A 22,179-nucleotide genomic window follows, 5' to 3' on the forward strand; every position below is an offset into this window, starting at 1 on the left:
AGAGTTGATGAGGCGGACACGCATGAAAGTGGCCAACGACTTGCACATGGAGTTGTCCGAAGGATCAGCGGGGGAATTAACCTTGGGGGCTGATGCATAGCTTAACATGGGAGTGATGCATGGCTTAACTCTAACTAGCTCAATATGATCCCACCGGTGGGCCACATATTGAAAAAGCAGACTGCTAACCGCATGACAAATTGCTGGAGCGTCACACGAGAACTCGATGGAAAAAGTACGGACGGATTTGCTAGATGACATCAGAACGGGAACCATGAAGTCTACACGGAACTTGTATAAGTCGTTCAAGTACATGCAGTGACATTTCGAACAAAGCAGTCCAACCGAGAACGTTCGGGCACTCAAAGCCGAATATCAGTCGGAACAACGAGCCGGCAGGGAGCCAGCAGCGTGGGTCGGAGCCTTATCCCGGCACGTGAGTCTGAGCAAACGCGAGCCCGTGGCACAGCCGCCGCACGGCCGTGCGTCTTACCCGGGCACGTAAGGCTTGCAGGCGCGCGCGTCTTTATCCCAGCCGCAGTACGGATCGTGCACGCAGCGCAGGCAGTTGTCGAAGCGGCCGTTGCACATCTCCAGGTGGACCTGGCGAAGCTCCACGTCCGAGGAGACGTACAGCGACTTGTACTGTGGGGACAGACGCAAGGAGACGTGACATCGCTCCTGCCCCCGCCAGACACGGATACACAGAGACGTGACATCGCTCCTGCCCCGCCAGACACGGATACACAGAGACGTGGCAGCGCTCCTGCCCGCCAGACACGGACAAAAGCCCTGATCGGCTCTGATGAGGAAGGAACGCCGGCCAGGTTGAGATAGCACAAGCAAGGAAATTTGGAACCTTATTTTACTTGCTACCTATTGCAGGTCTCTGCACATGGCTAATAAGCACCATTTTCACGATCGGGTGAAGCACGTATTTCGATTTGAACGGAATCAGCTTAGTCGCACGGATCAGAGTGTCAATTTACGCCAGGCGCGGCGAGCTCAAAGACCGGACACTCTGACAGGCCCAACACCGGTGCCACGTGCCGCTTGTTGGTGACGCAAGCCTTGGCAAAATTGGACTGGCTTCAAAGAGGGGATTGCAAATTACACGGGTGAACCATATCTAAATCAAGGGGTTGGGACCATAAATGCTTTATGCTGAGAGGACCCGCAAACCCCTCATGTGGTTCGCTGCCACAATACTGTTAGAGCTTTCGCTCGAAGGAAATACACTCACCACCTTATAAGACAATTATGCACGGGAATTCAATTAGCGTACATTTTGACCTAAGACTAACGACCGACCCGGCATAACCTAAGAACAGCTTGTTGAACTACCATGGCCTGAGTCCCCATAACCTCATTGTGATCTGGGACCCGCTGCTGACCAAACACGACCTGAGGCCGGTTAATGACCCCCGTGTCGTGAGAAACGGGTGACGACGCCATGACCCGAAGTACGCCACTTCAGACCAGCCGCTGAAATGGTCTCCCTGGTGCCCACCATGACCGCTGACACGGCCACCCTGAGGCCCACCATGACCACTGACACAGCCACCCTGAGGCCTGCCATGATCACTGACACAGCCACCCTGAGGCCCACCATGACCGCTGACACGGCCACCCTGAGGCCCACCATGATCACTGACACAGCCACCCTGAGGCCCACCATGACCGCTGACACAGCCACCCTGAGGCCCACCATGACCACTGACACAGCCACCCTGAGGCCCACATGACCGCTGACACAGCCACCCTGAGGCCCACCATGACCACTGACACAGCCACCCTGAGGCCCACCATGACCGCTGACACGGCCACCCTGAGGCCCACCATGACGCTGACACAGCCGCCCTGAGGCCCACCATGACCGCTGACACAGGCCACCCTGAGGCCCCACCATGACCGCTGACACGGCCACCTGAGGCCCACCATGACCACTGACACAGGCCACCCTGAGGCCCACCATGACCGCTGACACAGCCACCCTGAGGCCCACCATGACCAGCTGACACAGCCACCCTGAGGCCCACCATGACCACGTGACACAGCCACCCTGAGGCCCACCATGACCCTGGACACAGCACCCTGAGGCCTGCCATTATGACACAGCCACCCTGAGGCCCACCATGACCGCTGACACAGCCACCCTGAGGCCCAACATGACCACTGACACAGCCACCCTGAGGCCCACCATGACCGCTGACACGGCCACCCTGAGGCCCACCATGACCACTGACACGGCCACCCTGAGGCCCACCATGACCGCTGACACAGCCACCCTGAGGCCCACCATGACCGCTGACACAGCCACCCTGAGGCCCACCATGACCACTGACACAGCCACCCTGAGGCCTGCCATAATCACTGACACAGCCACCCTGAGGCCCACCATGACCGCTGACACAGCCACCCTGAGGCCCAACATGACCACTGACACAGCCACCCTGAGGCCCACCATGACCGCTGACACGGCCACCCTGAGGCCCACCATGACCACTGACACGGCCACCCTGAGGCCCACCATGACCGCTGACAAAACCGCCCTGAGGTTTGCCATGACCACTGACACAGCCACCCCGAGGCCTGCCATGACCACTGACATGGCCACCCCAAGGCCTGCTATGACCACTAGCATGGCCACCCTGAGGCCTGCCATGACCACTGACACAGCCACCCTGAGGCCCACCATGACCGCTGACACAGCCACCCTGAGGCCCACCATGAACACTGACACAGCCACCCTGAGGCCCACCATGACCACTGACACAGCCACCCTGAGGCCCACCATGACCACTGACACAGCCACCCTGAGGCCCACCATGACCACTGACACAGCCACCCTGAGGCCCACCATGACCACTGACACAGCCACCCTGAGGCCCACCATGACCGCTGACACAGCCACCCTGAGGCCCACCATGACCGCTGACACAGCCACCCTGAGGCCCACCATGACCACTGACACAGCCACCCTGAGGCCCACCATGACCACTGACACAGCCACCCTGAGGCCCACCATGACCGCTGACACAGCCACCCTGAGGCCCACCGTGACCACTGACACAGCCACCCTGAGGCCCACCATGACCGCTGACACAGGCCACCCTGAGGCCCACCATGACCGCTGACACAGCCACCCTGAGGCCCACCATGACCGCTGACACAGCCACCCTGAGGCCCACCATGACCGCTGACACAGCCACCCTGAGGCCCACCATGACCGCTGACATGGCCACCCTGAGGCCCACCATGACCGCTGACACAGCCACCCTGAGGCCCATCATGATCACTGACACAGCCGACCTGAGGCCCACCGTGACCAGTGACACGGCCGCCCCGAGCCCCCCCCCCCCCCCCCCATGACCACTGACCCGTCGGGAGAGCGCCATCTGCCGGATGGGCTCCGGTCGTGTGACCTCGAAGATGTCCAGCAGCTGCGAGTGCGAGCCGCCCTGCGCGTCCGACCACTCGACGATCTTGTACACCTTCCCGTCGTCTGCAAACGCAGGCCACGTCACGCCCGGGACCAGCACAGCGCCGAAAGCCACGTCCTGCTCTCGGCACCGCGGGACGCAGAGCGAGGCGATGAGTTCGGCCGGCGACACGAATGCAAGCTGATCTCACAAGCATAGAAAGCTACTTGTGTCTTCTGATAAATATTATACTCGTGGGCTTCAAAACAAACATATGGCGAGGACGGAAAAACTCACTGGACCCGGCGTAGTAGACGGTGTATTCCCGGTCATTGCCGAAGGAGCCTGAGATCACTTTGTCGACTACCACATGAGTGAAGATGAGGTCCCGCTTGTAGAACACGGGTCGGTGGTTGTGGTGAGCCACTGCCTGGTCCAGCAGCGGGTGAGACTGGATGAACGTCAGCACCGTGTCTGTCAAATACAGCAGACACATTAGCAATGTGTCACTTCGACACAGGAGACCTGCTAGCATCACGTCTGTCTGATATACTAGATACATCAGCACTGTAGGTTCGGTGACGCAGTTACGGCAGCTACGTCTGTCGGATACGGCAGACATGGCATGCCAGCAACATGTTTTTCGGATACGGCAGACATGTCAACAACGTGTCTGTCGGATACAGCAGACATATCAGCAACGCGTCTCCAGGATATGAGAGACATGTCACTACCACACATGTTCAACACGGGAGACCGGTCAGCACCGCGTCTCTCCGATATAGGGGACCCGTCAGCACCGCGTCTCTTCGATACAGGAGACCCGCCAGTACCGCGTCTGCCCGATACAGGAGACACGTCAGCACCGCGTCTGCCCGATACGGGAGACCCGCCAGTACCGCGTCTGCCCGATACAGGAGACCCGCCAGTACCGCGTCTGCCCGATACAGGAGACCCCCCAGTACCGCGTCTCTCCGATACAGGAGACCCGTCAGCACCGCGTCTGCCCGATACAGGAGACACGTCAGCACCGCGTCTGCCCGATACGGGAGACCCGCCAGTACCGCGTCTGCCCGATACAGGAGACCCCCCAGTACCGCGTCTCTCCGATACAGGAGACCCGTCAGCACCGCGTCTGCCCGATACAGGAGACACGTCAGCACCGCGTCTGCCCGATACAGGAGACACGTCAGCACCACGTCTGTTCGATACTGGAAACGCGTCAGCACACAGAAAGCCTGAAGTTCGCGGCCCACGCGGGTTCAGTGAGGGCCCATCGGGTCGGACAACGAGCAATCCCATTTGCAGTTAGCGTATTTCATTGCATTCATCCCATCCGATCGGCCATGGAGTGCTAATGCTAGCTGGCATCAGCAAACTTTCACACATGGCTGCACCTCCGCCCCAAATACACTGGCGCATCTCACGGGACATTCCACCACTAATTGATAAATGTACCCCGTATCATTCGCACGGGTGGAGAGTACCTGCTAAGCACGGCTTGTGCCGTGTGCCCTAAGACCGTCACTCAAGTCGTGACCCGCAATTCGATGGATCATTTTACCTCCGCTCTTTCAATAAACGAGCCTGGATGGTTAGTTACGCATCGCGCAGCGCTGTGGCACGCCGCGCGCCCCTGGACGGGGTGATCTCCGTGGGCCAGAGCTGTCAGTTGACCTTTCCATATCCGACGGGCTAAACCATGCGACAGCTCTGGGACTCGTACCCAGAGCCGATGGATAACTGGTGCAACATCTTTCGTTCAGGCCACTGGTGCAATCAACGGCGATGGCCCTCCGTACGCGGATCCGACAGTTTTCTAAATGGGGTGGTCCATAGATGGTTGTTGATTATAGTCAAAAAGATATGCGGCTTTGTTTTGCTAAGTACTTTGCAGTGCTTACTTTTGATACGTTAGTACTTTTAATACTTTTTGTTTTGCTTTTGTTTGTTAAGTACAGCAGCGATACAAAAAAGCATCCAGGGATACCACTATTTAGCAGAAGAACATCTACATTTCTACTTCCAAAAACGCACAGTGCTAAAACAGATTTAATTTCACCCGATAACATCCATTTCACTCTGTAAGGGACGAAATCATAGTGAAACACTACGATATCTATTTTTTTAAGCGGATTCCCCAGGCGAACCCCGTTTCACATGGCTTCTGTATGTGCCTCCACCTCTCTGAGACATCCACTGGTCGATCCGCCACGGCCGTTTGCTGACAGCCACCGAGGGGATACGCCAGCCGTCCCCTGGCGCCAGCCGGTGGGCGCGGCCGGGCGGGCGTGCGCACGTGAGGCCGCCGGCGTACCTGGCAGAGCCTGGGTGTCGTTGACGCAGTGTCCGGGCCGCGGCTCGGGCACGGCCGAGTCGCTGACCGGCAGCCAGGCCGAGCTCGACGTCTTCTGCTCCTTGAACTTGCCGTCGAACGCCGCCTGGCGGGAGACCGACGCCACAGTCAGTGCCACAGATCGTCTGCACGCACTGCACGGTCGCCATGACTGACTGGCACCAAACGCCCAATCGCCGCCTCCCACTCCGCCGGCTCGTCACTGAACGCTGTCCAGCCACCACCGCGGCGCCACTCAGCAGGGCCCAGCGGGCACCCGGAGACCTCCCAGCGCCACCGGTCGAGTCTCGGCGGCAGTGCCTGTCGCCTGGAGCGCGGGAGCGGCCGCGCGCCGAGCCGCGCTCCAGTCGCTGTCGGGGCTCACGCGGTCCGTTCCGGCCGGCCGTTATGAAGCGACCAGCCGCATGGCACAGCCCCGTGACGCCGATTTGCCCTTCTACTTCCCCGAAGGGAGCTTAAAACGGATCCGTTCGGGTATAGAGTAGACGGGCACGTGGTGGTTGGCACCTAATCCACACTACCACTACACCCAAAGCAAGTCAACGACGTGAAGAAGTCGGCAATAAAAAAAAACAGTGAGTCGATCACATCCGCAGAAAACGTGAGGGCAGGTGAAATAATTGATTTCCACATTCTGCTTCGGTAGCACACCCTTTCCAAGCAATCTACACACCGACACCAGCATCGCCTGTAATAGGAACGTTGAAGCCCTGAGTAGCGCTGGAAACCAATCTAAAGCTTTCAAAGTCAGTTCATGATGCGGGAAGTTCTTCACATCTCCATGGAAATGTAAACATAACTTTTATGCAATTCATCACAAGCGTTCACAAAATCCACCCGGACCCCATCGTTAGCAGGCAGCTACACCACCAGAGCACTAGACCATATCCACAGATGCCGTCGTCCGGCGCTCGGCAGGGCGGCATGAACACGACCGAACATGAACACGGTCGGTCGTGAACCGAACATGAACACATGAACACGGTCGGCCGCCGAGGCCACACCTCACCTGGACGGGGTGCGGCGCACCTCCCACCTCACCTGGATGTCCCGGAGAGTAAAGGAGCAGACGGCCGAGCCCATCAGGCCGGTCATGGACGTGGTGAAGACGGCGTAGAACTTGGTGTCGTCTCCGGGCACCTTGTACACCGACTCTGCGGCCGGCGGCGCCGGGTGAGGCCTCGGGCAACTCGGGTACGGGAGGGGAGGGGAAGGAGAGGGGCTGGGGCTTTCGCACAACTGCACCCCGTCTCGATGGAGAGTGATCGCAGCCGGCAGCGGCCGGAGTCCAAAGGCCAACGAGGTCCCTTTAAGTGTACGCATAGTTTGGGCTATATGGTAATAGGTAGCATATGTAATATGTAGCACACTGTAGTATGGTAAGAAGTGCACACGTAGTTTTTGCAACATGACTCAGACACGGCATGATGCAAAGACAGCGTAACGCTTACAAAAGCTTACGTTATTCGGATACACGGAGCAACCACGACGGCATTCCAGACTTGACAAATCTCTAAGCCAGCATCAGCTTTGTATTCGGTGAGCGTGCGTGTGTGTGTGAATATCAAACGACTTGGCTCCCTGTGAAGCCAGCGTGAAGCCCAAAACCTAATGAAATTATGAATGCACTCCAGCACAGCGTTATTCCACGTCTATCAAAGCAATGTCACAGAAGCAAACAAAACACCGTTTGAAACCTGGATCGGTATTAGACACAAACTGTTCACTTGGCCTAAAGGCGCGGCTATAGTACACGACCCAGCTTCTGTTCGGACTATGGAATTTCCGCAATAAAGGTGACGGGGAATAGCTCGTCGCAATGCAAAGCAAATGAGGTTAGGGACAGGGATATGCGCATGTACATGGAAAAGACACCTGTGGCAGGCTAATGACGTCACCAACGGATCGAGGGAGAATCAGCGGATGGAAGGTGGAGTGACTATTCCAAAGGCGATGGGGTGAGGCTTAGAAACAGAAAAGTTCAAGCCCATCACGACTTACGAATTTCGTTGAAGTAGAACGGGAACTCCCCAGGTATCGAGCAATTCAGTCGAGCCTTGACGTAAGTGGCCCAGTTCTGAAACAGGATGTTCTTGCCTCCGGTGTCTTTCTTGCACACGCGAGCCACTCTGGAAGATAGACATTAGCCTTCACATGGCTGAAGGACAGTAACATGGACAATGACCGGACATCAATGCACAGCGGCACACACAAATGTCGCGCTTCCGAGCCTCTCTGACTCCATGAACCACCCGTCTTTTCCACATGGCGAGGCGCTGGGATAGATCGAAAATGCTCGCGCTGAAATTCAGGTTCAATTTCGGAGTTCTCATTCCGCATGCGTCATAACCATTATGTGTTGCTGGTTCATTAGCTGAAGTCACATTAGGTGGCCATAACGCCTCTCCAGTGACGTCATTGGCGTGACGGTTCTCCAGGAATATCAGAAGCTTCTTACAAGGCACGGGACTCCCTGAAACTTCCTCCACTTAAAAGATACGAACTCGGAAAGATCCCAACAAAACAGGAAAACCCCTCATATCGATATTTGCTTTGACGACTACGTCGTTCCTTGATATCTTCATCAACGGACACCGGTGAAAGCCGACTGGCAGCTTTCCATCGGGAGCCAAGCGTTGTCTTCTGCGGTAAACGTTAACATTTTCGTGGAAGGTCCTACCATCCGCGGAAGCTATCTTCTCTGAACCCTGAAGATTGAAGGTCACGTGACCTTTCGTAAAATGAGGCGGGCTGACCTTCGGAAAGTACATCAACAGATGTAATAAGCTTGATTAAAGCTCGCTCTGATGGATTGGCCCACTGTTCGCGCAGGTGTCTTAAGAGCGCACTGAAACGATAAACACGGCCGAGTTGTGCGCAAAATAACGTTCCAACACACACGCAGCGGGAAAGCAGTGCGACCGCGTCCCAAAGATCCACTCCAGACAAAAGAAGGGTGGTAGCACCAGGTGGTTCTTAACCGGGGGGGGGGGGGGGGGGGCAGCTGACCACCACGAGTCGGAGAGGCCCTGAGCGTCGCACTTGTAGTGAGCAGGCCGCACGACACACACACCCACAGCGTTCCGCCTTCCGCTCTGCCACGGGTCACAGCATCGGCACAGAACTAGGGCATCGAAGCACCTACTGCACACTGAAAGAAGAGACAACTTCGACAGGGAAGTGATGGCTGTGCCCACCAACGTCGGAAACGCACATTTACTTTCCAACTTTCATTCGCTGGAACGGGCTTTCATTTCCAGATGTCCATTCCGTGGCTGATATCATGAAACCAATGCGATTCATTCGCAAACTTTGGCCTGACTCGAAGGGCTCGCCAATAGCATGAATATAGCTGTCGACCACCTGATGGGGACAATAATCAGCCATGCCCCATCAGCCGCTCGGCCGTTTGTGCGCTAATCTGAACGAACACGCAAATATTCATAATCTAGACATGACAAAAATGCGCCTGAACGTGCATTTTAAGGTTCCATCATGCCCTAGTTTAACTGGCAGAAAATTAACTCATTCGAAATATCCTGCTATTTGGAAACGAATAATGGTGCTTAAGCGCACTGTTAGAACATGAACATCGTCTTGGTCGTTGCTCTTTAGGAGAAACCCATGATGCAAATCTCCTAGTAGGGAACCGTGCGAAACAGTGGTGGAACGCACATCTTCTGAACGCAAGGTAGTCGGTTCGAGACTAATTGCCGCATGTGTTTCGTTTTCGCTACAACTGACGTAAAAACTTAAGGGCACAATATGAAAGCCGTTGTATGCATCGTAAAGAACGATGAACATCCATCAAAAAATCTTAAGCTACAAATGGCACCAAATGGAAGCCCGATCACGAATTCATACCCATCTTGTTGCAAAAAGCTCGATAGCTCATCAGATAAATATAGCATTCCAGCCTTCCCAAAGTTAGAAAACTCCGAGACTTGTACTACGATCGAAAATACAGCAGGGACCATTTGAAGGATAGGATACGCTTCATGCGTCCGACAGAAGTGCTTATGACATAACATGAGCAAGGACCTTCCATATGATAGGAACGCCTAGCTCTGGAAATGACAATAGCACTAAACGAGATGCGTCTATGCTGTGGTTTTCACTTACCTAGAATAGATTGCTTTTCCGCAATTAATATATTCCAGTGCTGTTTCCCGGAAGAAGAAGTACACGTACTCGCCGATGTCATACGAGGCCACGAAGTTGGGCTCTGGAATAGAAAATCATGTCATCCAGCCGTCGTTGTTTTCTTCTGGGAGTAGCCAATTTTCGGACTGATGCATGACACAAAAAAGAACCTACCGTACTGATATCACGTAAGAATGTCAGAAAAAATTGCGTGTTAAAAAATAACTGACTGTTGTGTTTTACTGCGCACACCGTAAGCATATCGTAACTTGTCTTATACCAGTTCTGGGATGTCAGATGTGTGTACGTAAAACTCGCACAAGCACTGAAACGGGCGGTATCACCCTGCGTGCCCGTCTGAGCAGGGGTCGCCCTCCGTCCCTCGTCGCCCACCGCCACTACATCTCAGCACCGGGTCTGATAGCTTGGAACGCCGCCGCCCACACCGACCACAGAGGCGACCGCGGCGGGGACCACCGGATCCATGTGGGACCTCTGCTGGGCCCGGACCGCAGCCGGGACCGGCCCGACCCACGCGGAGGCTCCACTGGGCCCAGAGCGCGGACGGGACCAGCCCGACCCACGCGGGGGTCTCCACTGGGCCCGGACCGCAGCCGGGACCGGCGCGACCCACGCGGAGAACTCCGCTGGGCTGCCTGACGAGCTGGCCGGGCGTGCCGCCCGCGGACGGCCGGGTTCGGCTCTGGGAAGCCGCGGGACGTGCGGAGGAAGCCGCGGGCCCCGCTCCTCCCGCGCCGCCCGCGGACGGCCGGGTTCGGCTCTGGGAAGCCGCGGGACGTGCGGGGGAAGCCGCGGGCCCCGCTCCTCCCGCGCCGCCCGCGGACGGCCCGCTTCGGGTCAGGGGAGCCGCGGGACGTGCGGGGGAAGCCGCGGGCCCCGCTCCTCCCGCGGCGCCCGCGGACGGCCCGCTTCGGGTCAGGGGAGCCGCGGGACGAGCGGAAGACACCACGGACTCCCGCTCCGCCCGCGTCGCTACTCACTGTCGAGCCACTTGCTGTCGTACTTGATGGTGCGCTTGAACATGAACTCGCGCCGCTTGGTGGCCAAGTCGTAGAGATCGGTGCGGAAGATGACGTTGTCGGCCTTGGTGAACTCGGCCACGGTGCCCGAGTAGAGGCCGGCCAGGCCGCCCGGGTTGCCGTGCTCCACCCAGACGGCCGTCGAGTTGTCGTCCGGGTCGAACGGACACTTGGCGATGCCGTTGCCGATACCGGGCACAAACTCGGTGCGCGGCAGCTTGGTCAGGTTCGCCTGGGGACGGGGCGGAGCGCTGGTCACACGACGGCGGCGACGGCAGCGTCCCCTAACGACAGCGCCGGCGGCAGCGGCGGCGACAGCAGGGGTGGCGAACGGGCAGTCCGACCACGGGCGGCTCAACAGCAGGCAGTCCGACAGCAGGCAGTCTCACAGGGGGCAGGCCGACAGCAGGCAGTCCGACAGCAGGCAGTCTGACAGGGGGTAGTCCGACAGCAGGCAGTCTGACAGGGGGCAGTCCGACAGCAGGCAGTCCGATAGCGGGCAGTCTGACAGAGGGCAGGCCGACAGCGGGCAGTCCGACAGCAGGCAGTCCGACAGCGGGCAGTCTGACAAAGGGCATGCCGACAGCGGGCAGTCTGACAGCGGGCAGTCAAACAACGGGCAGTTTGGTAGGGGGCAGTCCGACAGCAGGCAGTCCGACAGCAGGCAGTCCGACAGCAGGCAGTTTGACAGCAGGCAGTCCGACAGCGGGTAGTCCGATAGCAAGCAGTCTGACAGCGGGCGGTTTGACAGCGGGCAGTCCGACAGCGGGCAGTCCGACATCAGGCAGAGCGCGCACAACAGCGGCGCCGCCGCCGAGGTGGGGCGGGGGATCGAGCCGAGTGGGTCTGCCAGCCGGCGGCGACGCGGTCGGCTCGATCGTCGAGTTCGCCTCACGACACCGCGCTCGACAGCTCGCTGACAGGGCACCGGCGGGGCCGACGACCGAGCGGCTCGGCTAGCAGGGCGAGCTGTGCATGCATGCATGGGACAGCGATACGACAGCGCAGCATATCGAATGCACGCCACATGTGGCACACATCAGATGGCAGGAGCGCCCACCGAGCAAATGCACCGCCCGAGAGCATCTGTTTGGAGACGCGAAACCCAGTCATGGGCCAGTGCGGAGATCGCGTCCCGCAGCCGCGCTGGCTTTCGAGCGTGACAGCCTTGCACGGCCGCAGGCATCGTGTGTTACCGCCGAGACGCGTCCCAGAGGACCTGCTGGCATCCCGTCTCACGCCTCGGGGTATGCCAGGGTCATCCACGACACAGAGGCGAAGGGCGGAGTCCACTGGTTCCATAGCGAACGACAGGCTTACACAGCCATACATTGCCGGTATTCTCGGTCTGTTGCAGAGCGTGCCCCCCCCCCCCTCCCCCCGCAGCTAGGTTGGACTAGGAGCACGTTTGTGACGAATTTTTATGTAATGGTTTGCGTGCTCGTGATTTTGTGAGTCGAGGCGTAGCGTAGCACGTAAATGAGCGCAGCATGTTTAGGAAGCCTCTGCATTCTGTTCGGTATATCCATGAGCACCACGAAGGTACACTGATTGCGGTGGATGATATGTTGTGCGATGATAAATAACGTGTTTCAATTGAGCTCATAAGGTAAGACGGATTGATATTACGGAGCGCGTGGGCTACTTAGGCCATTTTTCAAGCCATGACATATTCATCGATAAAGGCAGAAACGACCATGGCTCCATACATTACGCCAAGCTTTATGGAAGAATTGAGACGATGCATTAGTATCAAGGATGAAATAATTGTTCGCGCTATCGTCCCCGTCTGGTATGTTAGCATGCACGCAACGTTTCAGCCAGTTAACTCTCCAGCCGTCGTCAAGTGTTATGGAGTCCTTAGAAGGAACATCAGGAACAGGGCATCGTTCAGTCCTTCAAGGTCTTCATAGCTCTTGACGACGGCTGGAGAGTTAACTGGCCGAGCCTTCGTGCGCACACTAACACACCAGACGAGGGAGATAGCCCGAACAATTATTCCATCAATGATAAATTGAGCCGACATATCAGCATCAGCTAAAACATGAACTGTGCGTAAAAGCATAAAGCGGATCAGAAAGTCAACAAGATAGCAGTAAAAAACAATCAAACAAACCAGCGCAGCGAATCTGCTCTATAACTGGAAATTGTGTCGCAGTTGGAGCGAATCCCACCGGGCCTGTGTAGGTTGGTTCGAAATCAAACTGGCCCGAAAACCATGCCATCTCGAGCGGCCTTGCGGGAGACTGAGAAGTTAGCATATCAGCCCTGGTAGCGCAGCACCCATATGGGAAGTTGCCGACCGATGAGCGGCTCGCCGTGCTCCGCCGCGGAGCCTCAGCTGGCGGCAACGCAGCCACCCCGCACTAGGGCGCTGATACACATCGGTACCCATATGTGACAGCCATCGCGGCTGTAACCGTGTGCATCAGTCAGTTGTCCAGTGACGTCACCCGACGGCTGGCTGTCGGGCTGATGTACAGCCAGCCGTCGTCCGACCCAATGATTCCCGCTTTGTCTCGCGGCTCGATCGCCAGCCGTCTTCGCACTCCCAAGAAGTGCTGAGTCGACCGCTGTGCGCTCCGGCGGGCAGGCCGCCGGGTCTGAACACGGCTATTGCTTCCGTCCCCCCCCCCCCCCCCACAGCCCTGTGATTGCTTCAAATATGCAGGCGCAAGGCGGCTGACGGCACACTTTAGCACTGTTTGGCATGCCGGCAGTCTGTTGTGTCATCCGATAATGGTTAGCGCACAAACTCATTTCACACCCGGTGGGACACCATATTGCTCCGTCAATCTATTGCAAATTGCGAGCCGGGCTGCAGGCAGCACAACAACACCCATTGTGGTGGTCCCGACGTCCACGCGTCCTTTAGTCTAGCGAGGCGTCGTCCATCTTTCAAGCTTACGGCTCGCCATAAACTGTTCTCTTTGTTGCTGGGGGCTCGCTGAGCAGTCTGCCATCGGTGAAAAAGGCGCTGCTTCATTAACGCGGCGGCAGGCGGCACGCTGCGCCGTCGCTAGTCGAATAGCAGCAGCGGCCGCTTCTGCATCCGAGCACCAAGGACTCTCTCTCGCAGAGCAGCATCCCCATGGCCCCAGCGCGGGGACGACGCCCTCTCGCCCGGACGACGCCCTCTCGAGGCGCAGCATCCTCACGGCTCCAGCACCGGGAGGCGCCCCACCCGGACGACCCCCTCTCGAGGCGCAGCATCCCCACGGCTCTAGCGCGGGGACAGACAGAACGAGTTCCTCTCGCGGAGCAGCCTCCCCACGGCTCTAGCGCGGGGACAGCCCGAGCGACTTCCTCTCGCGCAGCAGCATCCCCACAGCCCCGGCGCGGGGAGGCGCCCCGTCCGGATGACTCCCCTGCCACCCATAAACTCCCACACCCCGCTCCCCTTTAAGCCCTTCTCCCTTTGTTTGCCCCGCGACAGGCCGCCGTTGAGAGCCCCGCTGACAGTGCGCGGCCGTGATTAAGCACGGCGCCGCCATTAGTCGCTGGGGCCGGGGCGGCCGACCGCTCGGGAGACGCTGGCCGCCGTCATCCGCCGCGCGGCTCCGGACGTGCTGAGCAATAACGGCCACGCAGCGGCACCCCAGGTGCGCGGACTGGATTATCCGCGACGGGGGGGGGGGGGGGGGCAGCAACCGTCCGAGACAGGCAGGAAAGCGCCCAGTCAATAACTGCGGCCAACGCGCGGCAGAGCTGGCGTAAAGCGGGTCGCATGGAATGAGCCAGACTATTCGACGGTAAGATACGGCAAATAAATTTACATCGACCTCAGACATGGCAGGGTCGGCAGGAAAAGTGCATTCACTTTACCTAGCGTGCGTGCAAGGGGCCAAGCTACGAAGACAGACTTTAACTGGGGAGTTCGCTCATGCTTTAGATGACCCGGTAGGGGCAAGCTTACGATTCACCAGAAGTTTATGATAGGCGCAAGCTCAGTGAAAATAGTTATCACACATGCGCAGGTAGATAGCCTCGCCGCAGTGAAAAGTCGCGTGATAGACAATTAACGCGTGGTATTTAACACGCACATTTCGCACATCTAACGCTGGTTACGCGATCTATATCTCCTCCACAAGGCGCATTCCAATTCAGACATGGAGCTGTCTTCATGGTCTTATGACTCGAAATACTATGGATCTCTGAGGATCCCTGAGGATCTCTGGATCTTCATATCATATGCGCGTATTTTGACGCAGCCACATGCAAAGCGTCTGCCGGCAAAAGTATTTCTGACTTTGAATCATCCGCGGTTTCTGATTACCAGCAGCGTTCCCAAAAGCGCAGTCGACTTTATGGAAAGGGCATGTCATTGTGCAATCACATAGTAAAGTCATTCTGCTCCGTATCTTTCGGCGGACGTCTGCAAAACATGTGTTCACTGACAACTTCTTGAAACAGGAGACATTCTCTGATATATGTGGCCTATAAACTACCATCTTGGCTGTGTGTTCAAAATTACGTAAAGGGTCTCGTGACGTATGGCCGTGGTATTTCACTTCGTGCGGGCGGCTTACGGGGGCGGTCTAATTACGGGCTCGCAAACGACACAGTTGTCAAGGGGTTATTACGGGCCCTCGCGCCCAAACACCGAGAAAAAATGAACGCTGTGGGCCTAGCAACGCCGACAGAACGCCTTGCACAGGACCGTCCTCGTCACAGCGTCAGAGGACTGTCCTCATCCCCAGATCACGGGAAGGTCGCTCCCCGCACAGATGTCACGATGACAGTCATTATCCAGGTGTCACAGTAAGTCTGCCTTCGCCTAGGTGTCACAGAAGGAAAGTCCTCACCACGCGTCGCACACCGCACGCTCGGTCCCACACCCCGCCCCCGCATCCCATCCCGCCGCCGCCGCCGTACTCACGTAGATGACCAGGTCCTTGGGGCTGTGGGCGTTGGTGCCGCAGACGTACAGCCGGCCGCCGTCGGCCATTGGCTGGATGACACGCACGTGGTTGCGGCAGTCGTAGTGCTGGGAACACGGGCCGCACCGTCAGGTCAGCGCCTGGTGACGCCACAGCCCCGCGGCAACAGCGGCGGCCGAGACGACGGCGCCGCCGGCAGCCGACAAACGCTGCCGCGCCGCCGATCGGTGCGTTTGAACGCGACAGCAAGCGTCCAACTGCACCGGCTCGATGAGTCGTTACGGCCGGCCAACAACGCAGACAGCGTGCATGTCAGCATGCATCACAGGCAACCGGCAGCATGGCATTACAAACAGCACAAGCCTGTTTGATGTCTTGTTTGCGGGGGAAATAATCCGTGGCCAAAGCATGCTTTGATTAAACTGTTTGTTTGGCACAGTGATACGCGGCCAGTTCAGTGATGCTTCTACAGAGTGACGAAAGCGGCCATACCACGCTGCATTTAATCAGAACTGCCAGAGTTTGTCATAGTACACGAGGTACAACGTATCGAAACCATGAAAATAGGTACAGAGTCTGTCTGCGCTGTACACAGAGCCGGAATTGGCGCTGCAGAGACACACCTCGGTCCGCTAACGCACGACAATGCCGAACCTAACGGCATATGCAAACGTCGAGTCTTACGGAGGACAGTTCATGTGCTGTCAAGCGTGACGCGAACACGTCATCGCACAAGCGGCACATTTGGAATGAAAACATCAAATCCGCACGACAGCATCAAAACAAACATCCGAGCGGTTCCAAGAGCAGATGAAAAACACGCTACAGGAATAGCAGACTCCCAGACCCACATAATTCATCTTGGGCACGCCTTCAACCAGAAAACAAACCCCGACGATGTACGAACAACATTTGGCGCCCCATCAGCCCCACCGGCAACACCACTCTCTTCTTGATGATAACAAAAGCCCATGCCCGTTGTCCGTCCCGCGTTACGGATGAGCCCCATCCCACGTGGACGTGTGTACCTAGCATTTCCACCAATTCCCGTCCGCCGTCTGCTGGCAACTCTGCGTGACAGGGGCGATGGAGCCACGACTCACAGACGTCCAGGGAGCGTGCCGTGTAAGTCACCAACGGTGGCACGTCACACCCCTCGAGAAGGCTTGCGCCGGCACCCGAGTGACGGACACCAGACGGATGTCGGCAGCCGGGGCGCGCCGGCCCGCTTACGTCCCAGCTGGCAACGCGCGTGCTCACGGACCGCTGCTGGAGCCTGTTTTGGGCGAATGAGCGCCGCCCGCGGCGCGGTACGGATCTGCCTCGGCAGCGCAGACTGCCGACCTGCCGAATTACACAGCTTCGGATGCAGCTTAGTTTGAATGGCTTGGGTAGCGAGCATTTTCGTAGTGATTAAATCATCAAATTTTCGGTTGACCCCGCAGCATTAAAGCAATATACAGCAACCAATAATCCTGTTAAGAAGATCAGGTAAAAACCTTTTTGATTTTTTGTTAGGGAGCCCTGTTTGAACGCTCACCAATGACTGTTCCTATCTAAATTATTCTAGCCCTCTGCACGCATGCTTTATACCTCAGGCTAAAAACGTTTATAAACCTTGGCGCTTAAGCACAAACGTATTCAAACCTGCATGACCATAAACATTGGTTTTACGAAAGCATCATACCGTAAACCTTGCTTGAACGACTCGGTAATTGCATAGCGTTTGCGGCACATTTCAAACCCCCAGTCTGCATCGCAAAATCACGTCCAGACACCCTCTTAACAAACAAGGCACGGGGCTGAGACGCCACATCGCAAGGCAATGCAATTAACGATATGTAAACGAGGACATGGGAACCAAGGACCCGGGATGAAAGCTTGGAACACACCCGCGAGACGTTCCGGTGTCATCACGGCCCGGACCAGTGCTCTGCTCCCTCCCGCTCAATGGGCTTCTCCCCGGCAGTCGGCACACTCGGACGTGAATTAGCGCCAGACCGTTGCGAGTCATGCTCATTACCGAACATGCACGCCTCGCTCTCGAGAGACCACAATGAGATCGGCCTCGCCAACGGTGAGCAGATGATGAGCTAATTTGAGGAGTTGGGTAACTCAGTGCTGCAGCGAGCGCTCAACCACGTACTTATGCGCAGACATGCGTGAGGAAACTTTCGGTTCACACAAGCTGCAGGCGGCGAATGGGGACGAGGGGGCAACTGAACCAACAGGGAGTGCAGCTGAGTTATTCCGAGCCCTGGAACCCGCTTGGCACACAGTGGACATTCCATGCGCAGCGCACAGACGCCCAGGAAGCGGCATGAGCCTTTCACCGCTTCGCGTCGCTCGAAATCAGCACAGGTCTTGCAGCACGAGCCCGTAATCAGCTCAACCGGTCTAAACCACCTCCGGGGGAACACCGGTAGCCGCTAGCCAATCAGCAGCGGCCAGCTCCCTGCGAGCTGCGCGCTGAGCCGCTCCGGGCCAGGCCGAGCCAGCCGTCTGGGGGTGGGCGGGTCCACCGGCAGGATATACTCCGACAGCGGTACGCCGGGCCGGCGGGCTCCGTTATTTATCGCAGGCATTTCTCATGCACTTAGGCCAAGGTTGACCGCGCCGCGACATGCAAGCTTTACATTCAGAACGGACGCGCGCCGAGAGGGCTGGTCCCGGCACACGCCGCCGCCGGCTCGTGCGCCACTTCTGAATGGCGCGGCACCTGCTGGTCCCGAAGTCGGCTTCAAGGGCGACCGACGCGCCTGGTTGGGTGGCGATGCAAGGTATGTGTGCCGCATACTACCGCCTGCTAGAAAACTGCGAGTCTCCGGTTTTTAGCCGGCATGGCGCCTTCCGCGTCGGAACAAAGTAAATATAATTTGTCTTTGGGCGCGGAGCGAGGGGGGTGTCGAGACGCCGACTCCTGCGACGAGTGCCCCAGCCGAATGGGGAGGCGCTGAGGGCTTTCCTTTTGAGCACCGAGTGAGGGACGCTTCAGGTTTGAACGAGCCGGAGATGGTGCCGGCTGAAAGGACGGAGAGGTGATAAGTGCTCCGGCCTTTGCGCAACGTAGCCAAGAGTGAGTCATGCCTGCACGCGAGGGTGATTAGCACGGCCGTTCGGGCGAAGGCCTAATGATCGCTCTCAGCTCGAGCTGACGGATGACCGGGACGCGGCGTCGGACGACGTGACGGAAAGACAAAGAGGAATCAGCCCGCACCGTTCGCCGGGACGGGAGCAGCACCGGCGGCCACGACGGTTTCCTTTCGCGGCCCACTCCGTCGACGGGGTTCCTGAGATGGCGCGCTACCGTCGCATCCGCGTCACGTAGCAGTAAGAAGTGGTATGTGACACGTAACTGATCGCCGCTGTTTGTATCAGCCACCGGTCAGCGCGCCCGTTCACTCATCAAACACTAGTGCCCTAAGACACAACTGGCCGCCGCAGACAGCTCAAGACCCGTATTGCAGCCGAATTTCAGAAACGTGCCGCATACGCGCCCGTTCAAACGGCGCACGACACATTAAGAGTCTGGGCGGGAAATCATTTGTAGAAAAGTGAATGCTACAACAGACCCTGCTATTAATTATCTTGATGCATATGACTTAAATATAAGTTGGCGTCGCAATTTGCTCCTTTACACCAACAGCCGGGGAAAATCCACACTCATTTTTCAAGCGACATGCAACTGGGTCATTACGGGTCATAGTCCCTGCGTGTCTGGGGATCAGCCCCCTGCACGGCGGCAGACAAAGGAGCAGGGCCGGCCACCGAAACACGGCGTGACGGCCCGGCTGCGGTGACCGGCAGGGGCGGTCGCCTTCGAAATACGGCCTGACGTCCAGCACTCGGCGGCCATGGTCGGACGCTCTTCCACGAGACGGGTACAAAAGAGATGATAATCCAGCAAAAGTTGCACCGTATACCAGCACGATTTACCGGGTTGAAAATGTGCATGCATTTTCCCAAACTCTACGCACTGGTCTCTCTATGTATCCCTATATTCTGAAGCAAACCCTTCTGTCATTTACGCGCCGGAATTCCGCACCGCGCCACGCGGGATAGGCCCTGACGGAGGCGAACATAAAGGCTAAGCATCGTCTGAGCCTTTCAGCAAATCTGGCCGCTCGATGCTATCTCGCGAACCAATAAAAGGCTCACACATCGGGGTGAGCGGCGGAGATGTGACGGAATTCCCGCAGACGGCACTCTGGCGGCCTATCCCGTCTTCACTGACGGGGACAGTGAGGGTCGCAGCCCATCCGGTCCGCGGGGGCAGAGACCACGCAGGGCCACAGCGCATACAGCCCTCCTTCAATCAGTACAGGAGCACGACTTCCAGCCCAGTAGGCAGACCCCGACGTGGGCATGCGAAGATCCACCAGACATCCGGTGGCTATTTATCCACAAACACCACTATTTATCCACACACAGCGAATCTTTATGGAGGACGATGGAGCACATGAGGCCTCGGGGCATTCATATTGCGCAACAATAATTTGCGCTAACAGACAGACAGAACGACGTTCCCTTTCGGAAATCATTGTTCTCTTCGGTGAAACAGCACCAGGGGCCTCGCTACTGACCCAGGCACCAGTTGCGGTGTGACGACCGCAACTTTAGCCTGGGGCTGGAGTGGTCGGCTAATGAGACCCGGTGCCCGACCTACACAGTACTTCCTCTTGACACGCTCTTCCGCAGGCCGCACTCATTCCGGCCGGCAGCCCCGCTTGGTGTCGAGGTGAGGAGCTGAGTCCAAGCCGTCGCCGACGCCCTACAGCGGAGCGGGCGGCCCGACAGACAGTGGCTGAGCATGAGCGGGCCCGGCCAGAGGATCACCAGGGAGGCGGGCGGCCCGACAGACAGTGGCTGAGCGTGAGGGGGCCAGGCCAGAGGATCACCAGGGAGGCGGGCGGCCCCACAGACAGTGGCTGAGCGTGAGGGGGCCCGGCCAGAGGGTCACCAGGGAGGCGGCCGGCCCCACAGACAGTGGCTGAGCGTGAGGGGGCCAGGCCAGAGGATCACCAGGCCCCGAGCAGGGAGGCGGGCGGCCGACCTGACTGACAGTAGGGAGGCGGGCGGGCCGATAAACAGTGGCCGAGTGTGAGGAAGCCAGGCCACAGGATCACCAGAGGCGGCCGACACCCGACAGACAGTGGCTGAGCGCGAGGAAGCCAGACAAGAGGACCACCAGGCCCCGGGCTGAGATCGCTAATGGACTAAAGGGATCGCGCTTTTATCAGAGATCAACACGATCACGCCTAACGTTCCCAGAAGGGAAACGCCAAATGGTGAGACCTGCACATTGAAAGCAGGCGCAATGGAGTACATTCGTACCCCAGCCGCTTTTCTGTCTCCCCTACCTCTGCCTGTGTCGGGACCACCACCAATGGATGGCCATGACGTGTTTCGCAGGCTGTTTTTGACGCAAATTTCAGGGAGCTGATCAATTTTCGATTTTGTTCCATCAATACCAAAAAACAAAACAAAAACTCGCATGTTTGAGGCCGCAAACGGTCATGTCCGCACCAGGAGAAATCTTCAGAGGCAGGGCCCAAGCCCTCTTGATCAAAATGCCCCGGAGAAATACGACGATAAGCCACGCCAGATGGGCTCAGCGCTCTCCCTTGTGCGGCCAGAGAATTTTCAATTACGACGAGATTATGCCGGGTAAAATACGCTCCCAGCGGCGTCCCCAACCAAGGAGCGCCATCTTCCGGACAGTCTCGTCGTCCTGACGCGGCCAAACGTCAGGGGGGGGGGGGGGGGGTTCGAACAGCAGAAGGCTTCAGAGACGACGCAGCAGCTGGGACACGCGCTCTCCCGACAGCCGGGATCTCCGAACAACGTCAGACACTATGCTTAGAAAACGACAGCAAGCGAGCCGGCGGAGAGCGGGGTGTAACACTGCCTGCATTATTTTACACAAAAGATCTGGCGCCAGCTCGACTCGAACCCACAGTGCCGCGCCCTGCGCCATATGTCCGCGCGACATGCCGGTCTTCAGTCGTGCTGTAGACAGCTGCGCCACATCGACGGTCCAGGTTCAAAGCACCTGGCAACGCTCGCCAGATAAGAAACCTTCGTTGCCGTTCTGTTTTTAGACTTCACTTTGTTTCTCGCCTAGACCGCAAACCCGCAGCGGCCATTTCGGGTGTCAACGAATCAGGTGGAAAAATATAGGCATTGGGTCAACTGCGACACCCTGCTGATTGTTCAAAAGTTAAGATTATGATGGCAAAAGCACGACGATGATAATTATAGTAGCAACTGCCTGTGACAGGAACGTCTAGATGCTTTCTTCAAGGAATTATAATTATAGCAACAACTGACTACGGCAG

At 57.6% G+C, this 22,179-nt stretch overlaps 1 protein-coding gene across 1 annotated transcript in view; it reads right to left on the reverse strand.

Annotated features, from left to right (window-relative positions):
- Window positions 1–22,179, reverse strand: part of LOC119106996 (semaphorin-2A) — a gene marked incomplete at its 5' end in the record, with an annotated part of 123,151 nt that overhangs the window by 3,328 nt on the left and 97,644 nt on the right. Inside the window, 9 exon segments of the mRNA XM_037230341.1 lie at window positions 494–645; window positions 3,381–3,505; window positions 3,720–3,896; window positions 5,740–5,863; window positions 6,820–6,932; window positions 7,780–7,907; window positions 9,901–10,003; window positions 10,923–11,193; window positions 15,841–15,948. Coding sequence (XP_037086236.1) covers window positions 494–645; window positions 3,381–3,505; window positions 3,720–3,896; window positions 5,740–5,863; window positions 6,820–6,932; window positions 7,780–7,907; window positions 9,901–10,003; window positions 10,923–11,193; window positions 15,841–15,948 — 1,301 coding nt within the window.

Source organism: Pollicipes pollicipes, unplaced genomic scaffold (assembly GCF_011947565.3).
Source record: "Pollicipes pollicipes isolate AB1234 unplaced genomic scaffold, Ppol_2.1 Scaffold_6578;HRSCAF=7798_pilon_pilon_pilon, whole genome shotgun sequence".
NCBI lineage: Eukaryota > Metazoa > Arthropoda > Thecostraca > Pollicipedomorpha > Pollicipedidae > Pollicipes > Pollicipes pollicipes.